Source organism: Schistocerca cancellata, chromosome 12 (assembly GCF_023864275.1).
Source record: "Schistocerca cancellata isolate TAMUIC-IGC-003103 chromosome 12, iqSchCanc2.1, whole genome shotgun sequence".
NCBI classification, from domain to species: Eukaryota; Metazoa; Arthropoda; class Insecta; order Orthoptera; family Acrididae; genus Schistocerca; species Schistocerca cancellata.
In genome coordinates this window covers 74,036,201-74,061,001 of record NC_064637.1, presented here as the reverse complement: position 1 = coordinate 74,061,001, position 24,801 = coordinate 74,036,201, and the positions used below count along the sequence as shown (strand labels likewise).

The 24,801-nt window shown below is 43.0% G+C and overlaps 1 protein-coding gene across 1 annotated transcript in view; it reads left to right on the top strand.

Moving 5' to 3' along the window:
- LOC126109469 (uncharacterized) overlaps positions 1-24,801 on the top strand; it is a 172,971-nt gene that overhangs the window by 96,692 nt on the left and 51,478 nt on the right. Inside the window, 7 exon segments of the mRNA XM_049914497.1 lie at positions 1,980-2,246; positions 3,727-3,885; positions 5,105-5,409; positions 7,565-8,101; positions 17,493-17,890; positions 21,140-21,533; positions 22,539-23,472. Of these exon segments, the coding sequence (XP_049770454.1) occupies positions 1,980-2,246; positions 3,727-3,885; positions 5,105-5,409; positions 7,565-8,101; positions 17,493-17,890; positions 21,140-21,533; positions 22,539-23,472 (2,994 nt within the window).

Genomic DNA, 24,801 nt, shown 5'->3' with positions numbered 1-24,801 from the left:
CGCGTGTGCTGTTTCACCAAGGCAACGCACCCGCACATTGAGCTAACGTTACGCAACAGTTTCTTCGTGATAACAACTTTGAAGTGATTCCTCATGCTCCCTACTCACCTGACCTGGCTCCTAGTGACTTTTGGCTTTTTCCAACAATGAAAGACACTCTCCGTGGCCGCACATTCAGCAGCCATGCTGCTATTGCCTCAGCTATTTTCCAGTGGTCAAAACAGACTCCTAAAGAAGCCTTCGCCGCTGCCATGGAATCATGGCGTCAGCGTTGTGGAAAATGTGTACGTCTGCAGGGCGATTACGTTGAGAAGTAACACCAGTTTCATCGATTTCGGGTGAGTAGTTAATTAGAAAAAAAATCAGAGGCCTTAGAACTTGAATGCACCTCGTATAACTGGCAAAATTGATGTGTAAAACATTTCCAGGTACACTTCTCCAGTGACAGTAGCATCAAAGAAAAAAGGTCCTATTAAGCCCCTAGATGATAGTCCACACCTCACATGAACCCCTTGTAGATTGACTGCTTTATACACAGTACACACTGTTATGCCGATTCACAGTTCCATTAAATTTAAATTGTGCCTTGTCACTCCACACTACGTTCGTCACAAAAATGTTCATCATCAGTAACCATTTGCTGGTACCATTCGCACAATTGTATTCGGCAATCAGCATCATGATCATTAATTGCGTGCAGTAATTGTGGAGGGTAAACTTTTCACTTTGCAGCTTTCAGAAGTCTTCATATACTTGTATTGCTAACCCCCACTTCAGATGCATACTGCTTAACAGGCTTCTGTGGAGAATTAACAAACGTTTTCAACACGAGAGCCGACAGAGCAGGACTTCTAGCTGTATACTGCCTTCCTTTGTGAATGTCACAAATTGTTCCATGCAATTCAAACTTATCAAGGATGCATTTAACCTTTTAACTGCTCTGGACATGTTAACGCATGCACTTTTGTACCTGTGCTCTGAACATGTTTACTCACACCACCAGTCCTTCTACCTGGTTCTCTGAACGTGTCTTTGTGTAGACACTTTCAGAGTACCAGGTAGAAGGACTGGTGGTGTGAGTAAACATGTTCGGAGCACACAGGGACAGGTACAAAGGTGCACGCATTAACACGTCCAGAGAAGTTAAAGGGTTAATTGTTAGGCGGGTTGACGATTCTGTTTCAAAATACCACCTCCACTGACATTGCACGTCAATGGCATTATCGAACTTGAAAAACTGCTTCACAATACATTTTCGTTGCTCAAATGTCAAGTGTGCTCCATTCATATTGTTTTTTCAATACCGAAATGTAAGTACTAACATCAGTTGAGCCAAAAACCATAACACACTTGTAACTCAAATTGAACTACAATATCAATATCTCGATAGAGCCTGACAAAAAATGTATACATTTTTCTGGTGGACTCTGTATATAAATAAAAATATAAAATGTGTGTGTGTGGGGAGGGGGGGGTGTACTTGGTACACATATCTCTTACTATCCGCGGCAACAATTGATGTTGGGGAAGAACCACTTACCTATCGTTCAGGAGATATGACCTCATAAACACTGAGATGCATGAAAAAATGCCACATCATGCCTGAAGTTTTGATACATTTATACTATTAAGACACTCCTGCAATCAAGTCATCTTAAGGAAATCCTTGACATGTGGTAGCGCTTTTGACAGCTTTCAACTGTGAAGCACAGTAGGAGAAGAGGCTGTAGCTAGTGGGAGAGGGGAGAGGGCAGGAGTAGTGTGGAGGTGTATTCCTCCAGCAGTGAGTGTTGTTAGTTGTCTCAGTGTGCAGTGACAGGCTAGCTGGTGATACTGGTGACAGGACGGTGCCTATGAGGCGGTGCACTGTTCCTGTAATGAGTGTTGTATGTTGTTGCAGCTGTTGTCTGTGGTGACTGCTAGCAGAGGTGTTGCTGGAGGCAGAGGACAGCTCCGTTAGTGATTGTTGTCTGTTGCAGCTGGAGTCCGTAGTGACGGGCTCACAGGCTGTGCTGGTGGCAGAGGGTGGTGCCGGTGAGGTGGTTCATGGCTCTCCAGTGCCCCACCGCCACGCACTGGTGCCGGCTGAGGCCGCCTCACTGCTGGTGGACATCCGGCCCTCGCAGGTGGCAAACGTGCTCATCCCCAGGGGCAGCCACACCGCACACGTCTTCAGCGCACCCGCGCCCTCGCCGCTCGTCGCCGACGACGTCTTCCGGGACAACTCGCCCTTCCCAGTCCCGGAGGTACCGCACAGTGTGCCGAACTTACCACATGCACAGTTCATTCTTTCTTTTCGTAATTATTATCCTTCTATATCTGATACTGACAGACACTTTATCAAGCAATGCCCTCTTTGCCTGCACTAGTGTGCTTCTTGTATCCTCTTAATATCACCTGCCACACGTCATTTTGCATCTGAGGTAGCAGACCCATTTCACTTGATCTACTTTGTGATCCTCATTTTGATGTTAAGTTCATCACGAATCTAGTTTCTGCCATTGCTTTGTACTTTCATCTTTCTTCAGTTTATTCATAGTGTTTGTGTGCAATAAGCTGCCCATTCCATTCGACCCATTCTGCAGTTCTTCCTCATTTTCACAGAGGCTAGCAACATCATCAGTGACTCTTATTGTTAATATCTTTTATGTGCATGAAATACATAATGGGGAAGGAAAGGGAATGGGTGGGAATTTGTGACTTCCACCTGTGCAGGGCATCACAGTAATGTGGACTGACTGAAATTTTCAACTTACCACAAGGTGAAATTTGAGTCAGTCAGGGACCGTGTTTGGACAGCTGAAGTTTTTAAGCCAACTGCTTTTGTGAAGCTGTAAATCCAGATTCGAATCCCAGTCCAGCACAATTTTTGAACTTCACCATTACATTACCACAATGCTCTGTGCAGTTGGATGTGACAGATTCCCATCCATCCCTCCCCTTTCTTCCCCCATTCTCTATTTCTTATACTTGCCTGCACCAGCCACATATTCATGAGCACTGTCTGTTCTATTGGACATGTCAGACATAGCAGACATCACTCAAATATATACATTTCTGGTATTTTATACCCTTAATTTATCCTGCTCTTGAACCTATGTTTTATTTCAATTGTTGCCTCTTGTTGTAGAGGTTGACAGTAGAGGATAACTCCATCCTTGCCCGATACCCTTTCTCATCTGAACACTTCATTGTTGGTCCTCAATTATTATATATCCCCTCTCAGGTTTTGTGCACGTTCTACATTACACATCTTTCCCTCTAGCGTACACCTATTTTCCAGTCTGCAGCTTGTGGTCTTGCGGTAGCGTTCTCGCTTCCCGCGCACGGGGTCCCGGGTTCGATTCCCGGCGGGGCCAGGGATTTTCTCTGCCTCGTGATGACTGGGTGTTGTGTGTCTTTCATCATCATTTCATCCCCATCGACACGCAAGTCGCCGAAGTGGCGTCAACTCGAAAGACTTGCACCAGGCGAACGGTCTACCCGACGGGAGGCCCGAGCCACACGGCATTTCCATTTATTTACCTATTTTCCTCAGAATTTTGAAACACCTTGCACTATTTGACATTGTTGGAGGATCATTTTAGATCATCAAGTCCTTTGGAGGTGCTTCAATTTTTCTCAAGTCTCACCTCCATTATCGAGCACAAAATCGTATCTGTGTATCTGGTGCCTTTACCTTTCCTAAACTTGGGCAACAAGTTGACTGAATCTGATTGTCCATAGGTATCTGCGGACTTTGTGGGACTGGACTCGGCACCGCAGCTGGAGCACGGGGTGGGCACCGTCATTGCGGTCCATCCCGGGGACTCCCCTGCAGAGACAGGCGGCATTGTGGCTGGATCGCCAGGCAGCGACATCAACGTCGACATTGCTCCAGGACAGGTACGTCTGAGATTGCTCTTTGTCTCATCAACTATTGAGTCTGCTTCCCTGGCAGTGTGTGCTCTACTGGAAAAAGATAAACAAAAGTTGAATAGAGGTATTCATCATGATACTTATGAAACACAAGGGTTTCACTGTGCAAGAAGATTTGGTGCCACAGGATGAGGATCCAAAGTGATCCAGCCAGCAATAAAATTCCTATCCAGACATATTCCAAGAAGATAACACCCAAACATCTTATTCACATACTCCAACAACACAAAAGGCAATCATACTCAAGCAGTATCAGACTTATTCCAATTCTGTGCAACTATACGAAAATCTTATTTGAACAGACATATTTTTCTTTATTTAAACCTTCTGCAGTGATCAGTTTTTTGGCTCCTACATTGTTTCCATGTATTCTTCAACCCCAGGCTATCAATTTTTTACCACAGTAATGCCACTTGTTGGCTCAGATGACTTTTGTTACTGTCACACAAAATGTGGAAGACAGGCCTCAAAAACAAAAGGACAACATGTTACCATCCATATTACTGACATATTCCCTAGGAGATAGTATCCAGTCACATGATACTCACAGTGATTGTTTCCTTCGTATCAAATGCTGCTTCTTTGGTGTGTCTATTTGGTAATTATGTAGCCAGTTTGAATCACATTATGGTATACTCACTAACTGGTCCATTTGTAATTCTAGAACTCAGTACAGTGTGTTAACTATAAACTAGCCAGTCAGCTCCCTAGTCTCAAATCAGTAGAAGTCTGGAGGGTTTGGTTGGCAGTCATTTGTTTATGGTTGTAACCAACATTGCGTAGCTAACAGAATTGTGTGAGGTAGTCATTGCTGTCAGCTTTGTTACTGTCTTGTACTTCTGTCATATCAATAGGTAAGATGATTTCAGGTCAGATTAGGAACAACATTTAAGAAATTTTTACCTGTGTGTGTGATGTCTGCTACTGCAGAAGTGAATTGCAGGTTAAGTGCTTGCACTATGGGAAGCATGCAAAGCTTTTTCCGCAAATGTAGATCAACACCTCAAGAGAGTATCTGGTGGCTGGGCTCACTTCCTTGATTCCCTACAACTCTGTCTGGCAGTTGGCAAACTTAATAGTTAACACACTGAACTAATGAACTATGGGTATTCTTTGCAGACTCTCAGTGGCATTGCTGTATTTTAGACAGCAGACAGGTGGTTATATGGACTTCATTCCCACACAGGGCATCAGCGTGGACGTGGGCCCCGGTGGGTCGACGGTGCACACCAGGCCGGACTCTGCCCCCGGGGGTGGTAAGGAGACACACCGCATCCAGCCGAGTGGAGTTGTGCTGGACGCCCCCAGGCCACAGCCGCACCACCACGCTCACCCGGAGTCTCCTCTCATCCACCCGCCACCGCCACCCCCGCCCCCACCGCCTGCACCGTCGTCGCAGCCGTCTCCCGTCAGGAGGCCACCCGTCACGCTGTACCGTCCCTCCACTGGGACGGGCGGCTCTGTGGCAGGAGGCAGGCCACACCAGTACAGGTAACCACTTTCTCCACTACCTCTTCGCTAACTGTGACCTCGTATCTAAGTCTGCACTGAAAAATGCACCAAACTCTGTGATACCAAACCACCTAGCTGAGTGAACCTGTGTGCTGGACTGGGATTCACACCTAGAATCTTTGCTTTTCGTGAACAAATGCTCTACCGACCAATCTATCTGTCACAACAAATAAGCCATTTTCACAGTCTGTGAATAAGGCATTTCTCCCCAATATCATTTCTTCCACGAGTGCTGGACATCCCCAGGCCCCAGCCACACCACACATTCATCCGCGGACACTTTTCATCTACCCGTCACTGTCACACATAAGCAGGAGAACGTCTGTGAAGTTTGAAAGTAAAAAGACGTACTAGCTTAATTAAGGCTTGAAGGCAAGTTTTATGTCATGTCTGGATAGCTCAGTTGGTGGAGCATTTTCCTGCAAATAGTAACAGATTCCGGTTTGAGTCCTAATCTGCCACACAGTTGTTATCCGGCAGAAAGTTTGAAATCAGTCTGGTGTCTACTATAAAGGGAAAATTTATTGTGGGCATACAACACTAATGCTTAAACTACTTCTATTTTTCTGTGAGACCATCGCAAAGACATTTCACAGTGCTGCAACTGAAATCGACCAGCCAGTGGTTATCACTTGAGTTAACACACACACTACCAGCATTGATTGTCGCCATAAATGTCATATTTTTAATATGAAAATCTAGCCACTATGGGACATGCTGTATTCATAGATGTGGCAAAATTTTATCCAGTTTCGATGCGCTGTCTCTTTGAAAAAACACATGTGTCATATTGCTGGTTATACATTGGACATAAAATGTCAATATTTTCTATATGTCGGATTTTATAATATTGTCAGAAACAGTTATATTTGAAAAAGTCATTAAGTTCTAAATGGTCAGTTCTGTGACACAAGTATCATTGTCAATTTTCAAACATGTTTGTCAAGAAATTTGTTTAACTTTGATAAAAACAATTAAATAAAATTTGTAGAGCTAATTAATCACAATTAATCTATGTATACATCATAACAAAAGTATAGAAATTTGTATGGAAAATTGAACTTTGAATCTCTGATTTGTCAGAAAATTGTATCAACATAGTTGATATGTCGACAGTATAATATTGATGTATTATCCACTGTTGGTTCAATCACAAGCACATGAATAGTATACTCAAAGCATGAAACACTATTCATGATGATTCATTTCTCATGAGTTTCAAAAACGAAAACACATTCATATACAAGTACAGTGAGAAAAGTAGTGATCCTAATATCAAACCTTGTAGAATGCCATACATGATTTCCTCCAGAGTCATAAATGTCGCTTCAGTCACAGTTCGTTGTGTTATGAGGATGTGCTGGAAAGTAGTGCCTCCAAATTTTTTATTCATTCCTCAGTATTAGTCAGTCAATTTTTCCACATCACTGATGAAAGTTGCCACCCTCTGTTGCCAGAGGGCTCCGAATTGTAGGCTGTAACATAACTATGTTGCTACATGAGAAACCCTTCAGAAAACTGAAAACATAAATTCAAAGATTTCTTTGACATGTAGATCCCTCGCTCCTTCTGCTTGACAATGCCACACACACACAAGTGCCATTATACCAGCAACAACCCGGCCCCTTGGGTTCACTGTCATTGAATACAGTCACGACTAGATCCCACTAAATTTTTATCTGTTTCCAAAACATAAAGTACATCTTCAAGGACTTCACTTTGATAGTGATGAAGCTGTGCAAACAGAGGTGGTGGTGTGGCTCTGTCAAAAAAGTCAAACATTCTACAGTGATGGTACAAAGAAACTAGGCTCCCATTGGGAGAAATGTGTTTGTCACCAGGGCGACTATATAGAAATGAAGAACAAAGATGTAGATAATTAATAAAGTGCGTTTTATTTAAAAAGTGACTTGGAAGCATTACTTTCCACATGCCCTCGTATTTGGCACATATTTCTGTATTGTTTTTGTCAGATATGTTGTGTATCAGTTAATTACGTACGGAAAGATAAATTGAGTGTCCCTTCTCTAGAATTCCTTCATCATGAGGTCAGCCAGGAGAGCCACTTAATGGAAACCAGGTACATTTTCTAGAGTTTCAAGATCAATCTGACCTCTGCACGCTCTACCTACAGGTTTCCAGCACCGGTACATCCACTGCGGCCATCAGACTTCATGACACCACCCCCACCACCTCCACAGCTGCCATCACGACCACCGGCGCCGCCTCCGACTCCTGGAGGCGTGCACCACGTGCACCAGCACCACCACCATCACCACCAGCAAGGCGGGCCACTAGTCATTCCACTCAGGCCCGAGGCTGGACTGCCCCCACCTCCCGGGCACGACCATTTCCTCCACGAACACGATCACGAGCACGACCTCCATATCCACGGCAACGATCACGAACTTCACGTTCACGGCCTCGAGCCGGAGCACGACCACACGACGAGGCTGCAACCGGTGAGAACTGGTGGCAGTGGCATCGTCGTCCGACCCGGCCCCGGGCCCGTCGACGTGTTTGTCAAGCCTGACGGTGAGCTCGTAGCAGCCAAGGACGACCTAGGTGTTGCCGGTTCCTCCAGACCGCTGCCACGGCCACCGGCACTTTCACCGAAGCCCTCGAGAAGGCCGCCGACGACCAACCTTTTTGCCATCTGGCCGGGCAACAGGTGAGGCCTTATTGCAAACAACAGTATTTTCATAGGGGGTACTTTTATTAGGTGGAATGTAGTTACACTGGGGTCATGACTTTTCCTATAAATTATTTATTGTAGAAGGTTTCTGTGTGTAAATGTTATCATTTATGGAAGAGCAGTTGAATGGAATGGATACTGTCTTGAAAAGAGGCTAGAGCATAAGCATAAAAGACAGTGAAACGAGGGTAATGGAATGTAGTTAAATTAAATGAGATGCTGCTGAGGATATTAGGTAAGGAAATAAGGCACTAAAAGTGGTACATGAACTTTGGTATTTGGGCAGCAGAATAACTGATAATGGCTGAAGTAGAGGGGGATAAAATGCAGACTGGCTTTGCAAAGAAAGCATTTCAGGAAAAGAGAAATTTATTATCATCTAATACAAATTTAAGTTTCAGGAAGACTTCTTCTGAAGTCATTTGTCTGGAGTGTAGCTATGTATAGAAGTGAAACATGGATGATAAACAGTTTAAACAAGAAGAGAACAGAAGCTTCTGAAGTGTGGTGCTGCAGAAGAGTGCTGACAATTAGATGGGTAGATCACGTAACTAATGAGGAGGTACTGAATCAAGTTGGGAAGAAAAAGAAAAAACGTGACTGGTTGACAAGACACATTCTTAGGTGTTAAGGAATTGTCAGTGTGGTATTTGAGGAAAGTGTGGTGGCTAAAAATTGCAGAAGGAGACCAAAGGACGAATACAGTAAACAGGTTCAATAGTTATGCAGAGATTACCGTATTTACTCGAATCTAAGCCACACTCGAATCTAAGCCACACCTAAAAAATGAGCCTCGAAATAAAGGAAAAAAAATTTCCCGAATCTAAGCCGCACCTGAAATTTGCGACTCGAAATTCAAGGGGAGAGAAAAGTTTTAGGCCGCACCTCCAAATTGAAACAAAGTTGGTCCATTCTAATATGAGACACAATTTACATCGAATGAGTGACGATACAGCGACAGTAGTTTGGTTTGAGTCGTAAGCTTAGCAGTTAAGCTTTACCAGGTAGCCAGTGCTATGCGTCAGGCGCTCCGTCCGTATTTATACGAGTACCCTTCCTTTTTCACGTGCTCTGTCTGGTTTGAATCGATTGCTTATTTTGCTTTGATCTGATAAGTGCCGTTTTCTTTGTTATAGGTGTTTACGTCACTCTAAGTGAAAATGCATTACTGTACTGTGTCATGCATTGTTTGTCGCATTCTGATAGTGCGCGTTTACGGCCTGTCGCCGCTCGTGGCACGGCTTGTTTTCCTGCGCGCTACCGCCACTTTAAAAAAAAAAGAAGAGGAGAGAGAGAGAGGAATCATCTCATTGGCGAAACAATGGCAAGAGACTGCTATTTGTTGTTACTTACACTACTGCTTTCTTTGATAATGATCAACAAGAACCAAATAATAGACTGCGTATGATAGAACATGTTCTGAACGAGAGTTAGGCGAAAATTTTTCTCCATCTGAAAATCTTTGCGGCCGCTTCTTTAGTACATGAAATTCTGCGCAGAAATTCGAGTCATCTTAGATTTAAAAATCTAATCAGTTGCCGTGCTTCATTTCTGACTGTATCACTATTAGGCATAAGAATAATATGAATATAAACAGGCCATGATATGTATATTCTTCCGCGTTTGTTGTTGTCTCACTCTAGTTTTGTAGTTTATTAGGCAGACAGGATTTAAATGAGATAGCAGCAAACATGAAAGAATACATGGCAAAATGTTTATATTCGTATTATTCTTATGGTGAAGAGAATACTGCATGTGATTCACATTTCATCAGGTTCCTATTAGCAACCATCTCTTCTCACAGGTAGGAAAAAATTCAGAATGTAGAGTTGGCCATATTGACAAACATCCTAAACAGTCTTGCCAGTCGGATTTTTGTAGTACATTGAAATTCTGCTACATTCGAAGATAAACAATACGGAATTTGTATTTACTTCATTGGATAATGTATGTAAATACAGTGGGGTCGAAACTTGGGGCGGAGAAAAAAAGCTCGTCTTCCACATTTTTTTTTTTTTTTTTTTTTTTAATTTATTTACTGACGCAGAGATTTGGCACCAGTATTTATCTTTGTGCCTACAAAGCATGCCTGTGTAGCGCTACATATATTTGGCGGCAGAAGTTAGTTGTAGTGGCACCTAACAACATTTTTCAGAACTTCCGCTGGCTTTGCACTCGATTCTAAGCTGCAGGCGGTTTTTTGGATTACAAAAACTGGAAAAAAAGTGCGGCTTAGATTCGAGTAAATACGGTAAGAGGCTTGTGCAAATTAGACTAATGTGAAGAGCTGTATCAATCCAGTCTTTGAACTGAAGCCAGTAGATGTAATTGTGGTGGTTCGTACTAACGCCCGGCTCAAATTGCGCATCTTCTGACCGTACGAGTTTTGCTGAAAATTCCTCATCCTCAAGCTGGGTTCGATTCTTGGCTGGCTCAGAGATTTTCTCTGCTAGGGGACTGGGTGTCCTGTCATCACTGTACGATCCTCGTCAACACACCAATCGCTGAAATGGTGTCAACTAAGGAGACTCGCACCAGGTGATCAGTCTATCTGACGGGAGGCCATAGCCACATGACATTTCATTTCATTGGTAGCTGTTTGACATATTGTGTTCCTAATCTTACTGCCACTGGCAATGTACGTTGTGAATGTCCTCAGACTTCTGATATCAGCTCAGTACAGCCTTCTGCTTCACCTCAGCCACTGTCACTATCTGACTGTCTTTCACTGTACCGACTCATCTCGAAGCCCTCACCCCCTGCTCATCTGTACCACAATTTGGCAGTCTGACCAACCAGTGACCAATTTTGTAGCCACACCACACTTCTGCATGAGATTAGTAACTCTTAAGTCACTTTCTTTTGCAATTCTTAAATTACAAACAGTGAGTACATTTTGCCCCCTTAATTTAACACATTCTAATGCATGTGTTTCTCCAGAACGTCCCCACATTAAAACACTCCAGACTGACAGCCTCGTGTAATTTCCTATAGTGAATTATTTCTTTGGTTGTTTGACAAAATGATAAGGAAATGACATTATACTACTTTGCCTACTTATGTACATTGTAATACATTTGTCTACATGGAAGATCAGCTGGAAGTCATTGCACAAATGTTGATATACTGCATGTATTTATGTATTCTGTATAGATTTTCTAACCATCAATACCCGTATCAAATTGCATGGTCCTTTGAGAATCTACCACCATTAATTACCATCTCATATATATGTACTGTGAATTACTACATTCCCAAGGCATTTCTCTGATGCAACCTGCGGCTTTCGCTTTTGGTTCTGATCTGACTGAAAAAAAGACACAAACAGGTCTGTATTATGCAGACCACCACCAGATATTGATTGTGTCAGGTGATTGTCAGCTGCATTCACACACTACACAACCTCCCTCACAGATTTCAAAATATTCACAGCTTTCATTGAAGCTCATAGTCCCCTTATGGTGCCATAGTTACCACAGTCTTATGTCTCCTCTTCTTCCCCCCCCCCCCCCTCTCACTCTCTTGTTGTTGTTGTTGTTGTTGTTGTTGTTGTTGTCTTCAGTCCTGAGACTGCTTTGATGCAGCTCTCCATGCTACGCTATCCTGTGCAAGCTTCTTCATCTCCCAGTACTTACTGCAACCTACATCCTTCTGAATCTGCTTAGTGTATTCATCTCTTGGTCTCCCTCTACGATTTTTACCCTCCACGCTGCACTCCAATGCTAAATTTGTGATCCCTTGATGCCTCAGAACATGTCTTACCAACTGGTCCCTTCTTCTTGTCAAGTTGTGCCACAAACTCCTCTTCTCCCCAATTCTATTCAATACCTCCTCATTAGTTATGTGATCTACCCATCTAATCTTCAGCATTCTTCTGTAGCACTACATTTCGAAAGCTTCTATTCTCTTCTTGTCTGTCCAAACTATTTATCGTCCACGTTTCACTTCCATACATGGCTACACTCCATACAAATACTTTCAGAAATGACTTCCTGACACTTAAATCTATACTCGATGTTAACAAATTTCTCTTCTTCAGAAAAGTTCTTCTTGCCATTGCCAGTCTACATTTTATATCCTCTCTACTTCGACCATCATCAGTTATTTTGCGCCCCAAATAACAAAACTCCTTTACTACTTTAAGTGTCTCATTTCCTAACATAATTCCCTCAACATCACCTGACTTAATTTGACTACATTCCATTATCCTCGTTTTGCTTTTGTTGATGTTCATCTTATACCCTCCTTTCAAGACACTGTCCATTCCGTTCAACTGCTCTTCCAAGTCCTTTGCTGTCTCTGACAGAATTACAATGTCATTGGCGAACCTCAAAGTTTTTATTTCTTCTCCATGGATTTTAATACCTACTCTGAACTTTTCTTTTGTTTCCTTTACTGCTTGCTCAATATACAGATTGAATAGCATCGGGGAAAGGCTACAAACCTGTCTCACTCCCTTCCCAATGACTGCTTTCGTTTCATGTCCCACGACTCTTTATAACTGCTATCTGGTTTCTGTACAAATTGGAAATAGCTTTTCGCTCCCTGTATTTTACCCCTGCCACCTTCAGAATTTGAAAGAGAGTATTCCAGTCAACATTGTCAAATGCTTTCTCTAAGTCTACAAAAGCTAGAAACATAGGTTTGTCTTTCCTTAATCTTTCTTCTAAGATAAGTCGTAGGGTCAGTATTGCCTCACGTGTTCCAACATTTCTGCGGAATCCAAACTGATCTTCGCCGAGGTCAGCTTCTACCAGTTTTTCCATTCGTCTGTAAAGAATTTGCGTTAGTATTTTGCAGCTGTGACTTATTAAACTGATAGTTCAGTAATTTTCACATCTGTCAACACCTGCTTTCTTTGGGATTGGAATTATTATATTCTTCTTGAAGTCTGAGGGTATTTCGCCTGTCTCATACATCTTGCTCACCAGATGGTAGAGTTTTGTCAGGACTGGCTCTCCCAAGGCCGTCAGTAGTTCCAATGGAATTTTGTCTACTCTCGGGGCCTTGTTTTGACTCAGGTCTTTCTGTGCTCTGTCAAACTCTTCACGCAGTATCGTATCTCCTATTTCATCTTCATCTACATCCTCTTCCATTTCCATAATATTGTCCTCAAGTACATCGTCCTTGTATAGCCCCTTTATATACTCCTTCCACCTTTCTGCTTTCCCTTCTTTGCTTAGAACTGGGTTTCCATCTGAGCTCTTTATATTCATACAAGTGGCTCTTTTCTCCAAAGGTCATTTTAATTTTCCTGTAGGCAGAATCTGTCTTACCCCTAGTGAGATGAGCCTCTACATCCTTATATTTGTCCTCTAGTCATCCCTGCTTAGCCATTTTGCACTTCCTGTCGATCTCATTTTTGAGACATTTGTATTCCCTTTTGCATGCTTCATTTACTGCATTTTTATATTTTCTCCTTTCATCAATTAAATTCTATATTTCTTCTGTTACCCAAGGATTTCTACTAGCCCTCGTCTTTTTACCTACTTGATCCTCTGCTGCCTTCACTACTTCATCCCTCAGAGCTACCCATTCTTCCTCTACTGTATTTCTTTCCCCCATTCCCTTATGCTCTTCCTGAAACTCTGTACAACCTCTGGTTTAGTCAGTTTATCCATCTCCTTAAATTCCCACCTTTTTGCAGTTTCTTCAGTTTTAATCTACAGTTCATAACCAATAGATTGTAGGTCAGAGTCCACATCTGCCCCTGGAAATGTCTTAAAATTTAAAACCTGGTTCCTAAATCTCTGTCTTACCATTATATAATCTATCTGATACCTTCTAGTATCTCCAGGATTCTTCCATATATACAACCTTCTTTTATGATTCTTGAACCAAGTGTTAGCTATGATTAAGTTATGCTCTGTGCAAAACTCTACCAGACGGCTTCCTCTTTCATTTCTCTCCCCCAATCCATATTCACCCACTATGTTTCCTTCTCTCCCTTTTCCTACTCTCGAATTCCAGTCACCCATGAGTATTAAATTTTCGTCTCCCTTCACTATCTGAATAATTTCTTTTATCTCATCATACATTTCGTCAAGTTCTTCATCATCTGCAGAGCTAGCTATTAACTTGTACAACTGTAGTAGGTATGGGCTTCGTGTCTATCTTGGCCACAGTAATGCGTTCACTATGCTGTTGGTAGTAGCTTACCCGCACTCCTATGTTTTTATTCATTATTAAACCTACTCCTGCATTACCCCTATTTGATTTTGTATTTATAACCCTGTATTCACCTGACCAAAAGTCTTGTTCCCCCTGCCACCGAACTTCACTAATTCCCACTATATCTAACTTCAACCTATCCATTTCCCTTTTTAAATTTTCTAACCTACCTGCCCAATTAAGGGATCTGACATTCCACGCTCCGATCTGTAGAACGCCAGTTTTCTTTCTCCTGATAATGACGTCCTCTTGAGTAGTCCCCGCCCGGAGATCCGAATGGGGGACTATTTTACCTCCGGAATATTTTACCAAAGAGGACACCATCATCATTTAACCATACAGTAAAGCTGCATTCCCTTGGGAAAAATTATGGCTGTAGTTTCCCCTTGCTTTCAGCCGTTCACAGTACCAGCACAGCAAGGCCGTTTTGGTTAGTGTTGCAAGGCCAGATCAGTCAATCATCCAGACTGTTGCCCCTGCAACTACTGAAAAGGCTGCTGCCCCTCTTCGGGAATCACATGTTTGTCTGGCCTCTCAACAGATACCCCTCCAATGACAAGGTCTCTCTCTCTCTTAAAATTTGGATTTTGAAATTGTTGAACTTCTGTCTTGTACATCATTTGACTCATTTAGAATTTGTCAAACTTTGAGACGACTTTGTGCCGGACCGGAATTCAAACCCAGGTGTTCTGCTTATTAGGCAGATGCACCATCCACAAAGCAATAAGGCATATATTTTCAGCCTTCCATTGATGTAAAACAATGCCCACTAGCATCAAATGTCTTTAATTTCCTGGTGTCTTGATTCATAGCAGCTGCAGTATCAAAATAGTATCTGTTCACTTGCATGTACTGAAAGAACAGACACTACATACATAATTAATTGTAGTGATGACAACCAATGATCCCTCCATTACAGATGCACACCAAGCACAAATTCTTACATGAATTCTGCCACTAATGAGGTTAATGAGGAGGGGCATGACATCAGGAGTGTGGGTCAGTTGAGAATTTGGGTCTGATGGGAGACGTGTTCAGGTGGTCCCTGTGTCCAGATGATGCAGTAGTCTGTAGTCTGTAGTCTATAGTCATAGTAGTCTGCAATGTGAGGAGGAGATCTGGGTTCAAATCCCAGTCAGCAAAAATTTTCAAATTTCTCCGTTGATATAAATCAATGCTCACAGGCAGCCAATGTCTTTATTTCTTTTGTGTCTAGAAAATTAGAGAATTGAGATGTCACATGGTAAAGCTCCATATGTCATATGTGAAAGGAACAGCGAAGAGGGTGGTAGCGGAAGTACCCTCTGCAAAACACCTTAATGTGGCTTGTGAAGTGTAGATCCATATACAGGGTTATTACAAATGATTGAAGCGATTTCACAGCTCTACAATAACTTTATTATTTGAGATATTTTCACAATGCTTTGCACACACATACAAAAACTCAAAAAGTTTTTTTAGGCATTCAGAAATGTTCGATATGTGCCCCTTTAGTGATTTGGCAGACATCAAGCCGATAATCAAGTTTCTCCCACACTCGGCGCAGCATGTCCCCATCAATGAGTTCGAAAGCATCGTTGATGCGAGCTCGCAGTTCTGGCACGTTTCTTGGTAGAGGAGGTTTAAATACTGAATCTTTCACATAACTCCACAGAAAGAAATCGCATGGGGTTACGTCGGGAGAGCGTGGAGGCCATGACATGAATTGCTGATCATGATCTCCACCACAACCGATCCATCGGTTTTCCAATCTCCTGTTTAAGAAATGCCGAACATCATGATGGAAGTGCGGTGGAGCACCATTCTGTTGAAAGATGAAGTTGGCCCTGTCGGTCTCCAGTTGTGGCATGAGCCAATTTTCCGCGGGCTACGCGTGAAACTTGCCCGCACGCGTTCAACCGTTTCTTCGCTCACTGCAGGCCGACCCATTGATTTCCCCTTACAGAGGCATCCAGAAGCTTTAAACTGCGCATACCATCGCCGAATGGAGTTAGCAGTTGGTGGATCATTGTTGAACTTCGTCCTGAAGTGTCGTTGCACTGTTATGACTGACTGATGTGAGTGCATTTCAAGCACGACATACGCTTTCTCGGCTCCTGTTGCCAATTTGTCTCACTGCGCTCTCGAGCACTCTGACGGCAGAAACCTGAAGTGCGGCTTCAGCCGAACAAAACTTTATGAGTTTTTCTACGTATCTGTAGTGTGTCGTGACCATATGTCAATGAATGGAGCTACAGTGAATTTATGAAATCGCTTCAATCATTTGTAATAGCCCTGTACAGATGTAGACTTAGATTTAGCAATACAAAGGTGTACTATATTACAGCACTAGGTTTAATAGTAAAATAACCTGCAATATTAATTTCAAGAGTTCCAGTGAAGATACTCTTCGGTGGAATTAAAAAAAAAAAAAAAAAAAAACAAGTTGCTCAATAGGAAGTTCTTCAGTTCAGTCTTAAACCCCATCATATTATCTACATGACATTTTATGTGGTCTAGCAGGTTGTGGAATACATATGCACCCAGGTATGTCATTCCTTTTTGTGATAGTGCCAATCCTTCAATATATTTGTAGAGATTGGTACTGTTGTTATATTTGTTCTTTACCTTGCATTTTAAGAATAGAGCAATATTAGTAGTGGCAAAGGACATTAGTGAATATACAATCATCTTGCTATTGGGAGCTCTTGTTAACATTTCTGAATTAAAACTGTCTTTATAAACTCTGCCTTCTGCAAGACACAAAGTATTTCCTGTTTCCATTCTTTACTCACACATGCCATCTTCTGTTGGTCTAGATTTATTTATATAAAAATATAAAAAATATAATACAAAGTTTTTTTTAGGCCTAAAACTATAACATGTGCATTTTTATATGTTGTGTGCTATCAAAGGTGAATAATCATTGGAAGGATTCTTATTCAGAGATTGCTCATTCTCTTCAGTCAACTTTAACCATTCTCAAGTAGTTAGCAGAGAGACAAGATAAGGTAATCATTTTCTCTGTCATTTTGATGATCAGAGCCCCATTGAATTCTATGATAAGTATCCACTGTCACACACAGGAGGATTACAGATGTAGATGTTGAAGTAGCTGCAAAATGGAGAAATGTGTGGCATATTGAAAGCTTTTTATTTATTCTCAGACTATGTTGTAAGAGGACTGAGTTTACAAGAGACTGTGCTGCCCCCACAGGTACAACAGCAGCAGACCACAGCAGGGAACCTGGCCTCTGCCCCCACAGCAGGGAGCCAGGCCTCCACCCCCACAGCAGGGAGCATGGCCTCCACCCCCACAGCAGGGAGCCAGGCCTCCACCCCCACAGCAGGGAGCCAGGCCTCCACCCCCACAGCAGGGAGCATGGCCTCCACCCCCACAGCAGGGAGCCAGGCCTCCGCCCCCACAACAGGGATCCAGGCCTCCGCCCTCACAGCAGGGAGCCAGGCCTCCGCCCCCACAGCAGGGAGCCAGGCCTCCGCCCCCACAGCTGGGGGCCAGGCCTCGACCCGGAGACGGTCTGCCTCAGCAGCCACCGCTGCAGCACGGCTTCCACGAGGTGCACCTGGTGTCCGGCATCAAAGACACACCAACAGGTAAGCTACGGGCCACCGTGGGAGCGTTAACTAGTATGTGCCTGAAGGGTTCTAGGTATGATCGTGGGCACACTCCTTGGCCCCATCCCGCTATTTCAGTATTTGGATTCCCCTTACTAGGCAAAGACTGTCAGTAGTGAAGTAACTTCTCTTCAGTGTTTGTCTACGCATGAGAGGAAAATAAAATTACTGAAATAAAAATCAATTTTATTACATCAAGTTTTTAAATCAGACTAAAAAGTATAAAATAATTTCTCCTTGACCCATACAGATTCCTAAACCCATACAGATAATCCAGAACTTTGTAAATATGGATTTATATAGCTATGAACTTGCTTGTTAAGGTTCACAATAAAAAACACAGGCTGCATGCAATAGGTAATAATAAGGAGGTGAACTATTCATGCGTCCATTATGTATTACATGTACCCCACATTTTTAGCTTTAAATTTTACAAGTATTTTCATGTTGTTGTTGTTGTTGTGGTCTTCAGTCCTGAGACTGGTTTGATGCAGCTCTCCATGCTACCCTATCCTGTGCAAGCTTCTTCATCTCCCAGTACTTACTGCAACCTACATCCTTCTGAATCTGCTTAGTGTATTCATCTCTTGGTCTAAAATTTTTACCCTCCACGCTGCCCTCCAATGCTAAATTTGTGATCCCTTGATGCCTCAGAAAATGTCCTACTAACCGGTCCCTTCTTTTTGTCAAGTTGTGCCCCAAACTCCTCCCCAATTCTATTCAATACTTCATCATTACTTATGTGATCTACCCATCTAATTTTCAGCATTCTTCTGCAGCACCACATTTCGAAACCTTCTTGCCAAAACTATTGATCATCCATGTTTCACTTCCATACACGGCTACAATCCATACAAATCTTTATAGTTATTAAAAATTCACACTCACAATTTTCAGGACTGTCTGTGTGGGACTAAGAGAAATTATATCATACTTTTTCATCTGATTTAGAAATGTGGTATATTAAAAGTTGATTTTTATTTAAATAATTGGCTTTTGCTATTCAGTCTCGTCTGTGTGGAATATTTCAACCAATTTCAAACATTTTGATGGGGTTTCAACAGAGACGTGCAGTAAATTTCATGTTTATTTCAGTATACCTTCACCTTATTCAACCAATATTTTGATTCATTCTATGAATATATGAAAAAAGACTGTAAAGGTAAAAATTATTGAGATTCGAGCTCATGTGGAGGCTTACCAGCAACTGTACTCCCCGCAAACCAGTGGTAGACAAAATACTCTTCGCTACACACCAGACAAAAAAGTGAGCTAACGTTGAATTGTTATCTACTTCTAAGGAATGGTAAAAGTTTCAAGTATCTAGCTCATCTGCAACTGACAGCAGTAAACAAAGTACCCTCCAACATACACTAGTGAAGAAAGTCAAGTCTCTGTTCCAGCAGAAAGTTAGTTTAAAATCAATTGCAAACTTGTACGGAACAGACAGACAAACAAGAAACTGACCTTATAAGACAGTGCTCAAAAGTAAAATTTAAAATGCTAAAAACAGTGAGGATATGCGTAATTTGATGTTAGTGATGGGCATTTTTCATCTCTGTGATGGTAATAATGGAGGAGCAAGTTATATGTATTAAAAAATAAGTCTGATGCATATGGAGGAAGGAATCAGTAGTTGGGAGACAGTAGAGTTCAGGGAGGCAGGAAGATGGAGGGTTCAAGCCTTAATATGGGTTGGTCTTGGTGAGGTAGGTTACAATTAATAGGATAGGTAGATCAACATTGTAGGAAAAGATAGATTGTGATGCAAATTTAGGAGAGCATTAGGACAGATGTTTCAGGTGCTTGAGGAGGTGAGAAAAGTTTAATAGCTGATAGAGGAAATGAATAAGTGAGGATAAACAGATGTAGAAATGAAGACAAGAATTTCAGTGGGTGTTAAAACTTGAGAAAACTACATGTTCATACAACATTTTGAGAGGTGAAGATGAGGAGACGTGGAATAGGGCGGTTTGGGGGGGGGGGGGGGGGGCGGATATTGTATGTATAAATGATTATCAAGGGGTGTGATCAACATGTTCAGGAGGTTACAAGTTTTAATACGTTGTGACAGTAGATGGAGTCTCCAGCTTACTTTTTGACCAAGTGTTAGTCTGAGATATTTCATGTTTTAGTTAGGTGGTTTGGATATTTGTGAATTGTGATGTAAATGTTTCTGGAACAGACTGCTTAGGTGGTTTTTCCCTATAATTGTTTCCAGGATTTGGCAGGTTAGTGGAGAGGTACCATCAGTTACAAGGACAGACATTTTTTCTTGTATTTGCTGCCTGGGATTTTGTCATGTTGATGGAGAGGCTCCATTACGTAGTGGTGAAATTGTTTACATGGAGCTGAAGGGATCATTTGGATGAATGGATAGTGGGTGGGGGATGGATATAAAGGTGGTGCCGTCAACATATTAGAAGAATGAATTAGAATGGAGGCTTCTAAGACTCAGATAAACAAATGGTGATCTCTGCAACATTTTGCAGTTGGGTGTGGTAAGGCTACATATCTGATGGTGTGTATAGTCTGTCCAGGTACAAGTGCACACTTGCTGATGGCAGCAGCGCTATTCTGAGACCCTGGAAAGAAATTTTTATATGCACAGATCATATGAAATATGTTTAACATAACCATTGGCAGCTACTATTACTCTCTGCTACATGTAAGAAATGTGAGAAAATGTGAAGGGAAAATGTCATGGATCTACAGTATCTGCACACACCTTGCTCATTAGCATTATAACTCATAATTGTGTACCCCATGTTTTGTGGAAGAATGAGTCAACTAAGAGAAATGAAGAGCTAGAATTAGGGCATGATGGTAGAGCACCACATGTATTGGCAGTGCATTTGAGAAGTTACACTGGAGCCCTATGTTACAAGAACCATTTTCATCGGTGCTACTGCCAAGTGGAGACATAGTGGAAGCCCCATAAAGTACCCTCTACCAAACTCAGAGATAATGTGGATGACTCCAAATAAGAATAACCTGCAATTATTTGCAGTTACTTGAACATATTCATGACAATGTACTCAAAGAAGGGCAGTACATTTGCAATGTACCAAGTAAAAATGTAAACTGAAAGCCACCATAACATCCATCAGATTTCTACCTTTAGCACATCACATCTAACTGCTTCAGAGTTGAACCAGTTGCTACTCACATGATGCTAGAATGATTAATGTTGTCAAATGAACCAACTGATTAGGAAATAATCTTCAGTTCCAGGTTTCGTGAGTGGCCATCCCAAACCACCACTGGACTTCCACGGCCAGCCCCACCAGCAGCGACCACCGTCCGTGACGGACGCTGACAACAACATCATTGTCGGACACGTGCCACACTTCAACGAGCTGCACAGCCCCGTGCCTCCGGAGGACTTGCGGCCACACATAGTCACCGTGGGTGAGCCTGCAAATGAGGTGGACGAGCCTTCGGGAACCGTGCATCACCGTGAGCACCATCATCACCACACAGCTGGTGAGGTCTCCAGCCCAGACAGTGGCCCGAATGTCGGTGTCCGTCCAGACGGACGGCCTCCACAGGGTGGAATACATTTCCCCGGTGCTGCTGACCAGTTTGATGTGGGAGAGGATGCTGCACTGGACGAGAAAAGGTGTGTCACACGGGCAGGTTGTTTCCTTTATACCAATGGCTACACTATGTGACACATTAGAAGGTGACTCACTGTTCTATGGATCTGCCCCTTACCCAACACTGCATGAAACCAATGAGAAATAATCACATTTAGGGACACAGTCACGAGAAATGCCAGACACTGATAGCTGCTCTCCTCTATACTGTGCTGAGGCCATACTTTGGTGGGAATATGGTTTCATTCATTGTGATCAGCAGCAGAATGTTGGAAGACTTTGCATTGTGGCAGGTGCCACCACTCGTAAACAGATTCCTCACCTTCCACATTAGGTTCAATTGACAGGCATTGTTCCCTGCAGACAAATGGATATTCAAAGTTGGTTATGTCCAAATGTCCAGTTTAAATGACTGTCAATATCTGTCACTGGTTTGACCTACAAGAGAACAATTTAATGCCACCATAGACAAATTTGAATATTATTAGGCCCACTGCAGTCTGCACTTTCCTCCAGTATTGGTGAATGAGCTAGAATGGATTTTGTTTCCATTAATCGACCTCCTTCCCAGTCTGCTGTCACTCCCTCCCCTGCCCCACTCCCCTCTCTCTCCATGAGTATTTGGGATGATATGCATGACAAAGTTGCTCATCGGTCATAAGCTGTATATGAGGTCTGTTCCTATCTTATTTATTCCAAGATTTTTACTTCTCAGTTTTTGTTCCATCTGCTTGTCAGCAATAAGTTCTGTGTTACAAAGCAACCCAGAAATTTCTGGTAATGGCTGCACTGTTAGCAACCTTACATAACTTACATTAGAATCATACAAGTCTCTTTCCATCAACAAATATTTAAAACTTGTTGCCTGTTTCATTCATTGTTCATTTGTTATTATAGAATACTTTAGTGGTGTTACAAAAAGAATGTTTGTTAATTTTTGTAATAGTATTAATATTCATAAATTCTGTTTCTGATAAAAAGTGTGCATCAACACAGTGAGAGAAATGTCTTTTATCTGTTTCTAATAGCGATCCAGACAGCACTGGAGCAGCGTCTGGCACCGATGGGAGCCCAGATCCACCAGTAGACGGCTCAGATGGAGACGAGGGTGAACCGGAGGGCAATCTGCACGGTGGAACACAGACTGAACGGCCGCTGGTGACAGTGTCACCAGATAACGGACCCGGTTACCATCACGATAGCCACACTGGCAGTGCGACACTAGAATCGGACCACCAGGATGAGAAACCGTCTCGAAATGAGATACCTGTACTGGGAGTCGGGGAAGAGAGGCCTTCACATCCACACGTAGGAAGCTCTGGCTGGCAGATCATCGGTTCCCAGGAAGATAATCCCAATGTTCACCACGGCATTGGCAGTGACGGTCCAGATGGTGAGGTTGTGGTGCCCGGTGTCAGACCACCTTACCAGGCAGCCGGATATCGCCCTCCAGGGTGGCACACCGGAGGATCGGGCCACCTGGTAGTATCTGCCGGCGACGAGAGTGGTCCAGGCCGGGACCACCCGTCTGGAGACGAGTCGGACGTCCACTACGGGCGGCCTCACATCTCCGCCGGCGGGACACTGGAGGGTGCGAGGCCCCACTGGCCCGGTGACGCCCTGAGGCCACCGGCCGAGACTGCCGTCGTCGGCAACCGGCGGCCGCCGGGCTTCGAGGGCACCGGAGAGGGAGACTTCGGACAGGAGGTGCCTCCGTTCAAGGCCATGGGTGATGATGTGTCTGCCGTGGTGGACTCGGTACTGAGGCCGCCGTCGCTGAACCTGCCGCCGGCGACTGCAGTCCGCCCCACGCAGCCGCCACCTCCTCTGCCCCCACCACCCCCGAGGGTGACGGTGCTCACAGACCACCAGCACAACAACAAACCCCACCGGCCACCTGTCATCGTTCTGGGCCGACCGGCCGAGTTCCCGGGCGATGTCGTCACCCGTCGGCCGACACAGGTTAGTGTTCGCTTAAAGCATCTGCCATGAGCGTCTCTGACAGAATGACCTCCTCTTTGCTAACTGGCACGTTTCCCAAAAACATCAATAATTTGAAACACAAGTTGTACTTTTCTCTCATGGCATTCCCAAACTGTATGGTGCGTGCTATATTTCTCGCCTTCCCAAAAGCATTTGGCTCCATACCACATATATGCTTATTATCAAAAGCATAGCCTATGGTGTATTGAGTGAAATTTGATAATTGTATTGAAGAGTTTTTGTAGGGAGCATCCAGCATGTTATCTCGAATGGGGAGCCATTGACAGAAATAGGAGCAACTTCAGGTATGTCACAAGGAAGTATGTTGGGACCCTTGCTGTCTACGATGTACATTAATGACCTTGCAGACAATATTAATAACCACCTCAGATTTTTCACCAGTGATGCACCACTTTTTAATGAAGTACTTTCTGAAAAAGCTGGACAAATATTCAGTATGATCATGATAAGATTTCAAAGTGGTGCAAATACCGCCTACTTGCTTTAAATGTTCAGAATGGAAAATTGTGAACTTCACAAAATAAAACAATCAGTAACACACAACTGAAATCTTTCAACTCATACAAATACAGGGGTCCAACACTTTGTAGGGATACGAAATGGAACAATTGCATAAACTTGGTCATAGGTAAAGGAAGTGACAGAGTTTTCTTCACTCTTAGGATACTGGGACAATGCAGTCAGTCTACAAATCAGACTGCTTACAAACCACTTGTGTGACCCATCTTAGAATATTGCTCAAGTGCATGAGACCCATTCCAAAGAGGACCAACCAGGGGATTTTGAATGAATATAAAGAAGGTGCCCACAAATGCTCACATGTTTGTTTGACTCATGAGAGAGAATTACAAAAATGCTGAAAAACTTGAATTGAGACACTTGAAGATAACATGCAAATTAACCAGTATTATGTAAATAACCTTGAGGTACTTTTCAGCCTCTATGCGTCACTCCCATGGGGACCTCAAAAACACGGTTAGACTAATCAAAGCAAGAACTGAGGACTTTAAGTAGTTGTTCTTGCCACATCCCATATGTTAATGGAACAAGAAGAAAACCTAACATGTTGTACCATGCTAAGTACCCTCTCCCAGTGGTTTGCAGTGTAAGTGTGTACCAGGTGGTTTTAATTAAAAGTTCAGCTACTCACGGAGGTCCAGTGGGCAGTAATTATAACATGGTGAAACTTGGTAGATATGCTAATGCATCAATGCAGAACCAGTTTACACTGGGAAAAAAAAAAAAAAAAAATTAGTTCCAATTTTGGTCACCAGGTGTAAATGTGGC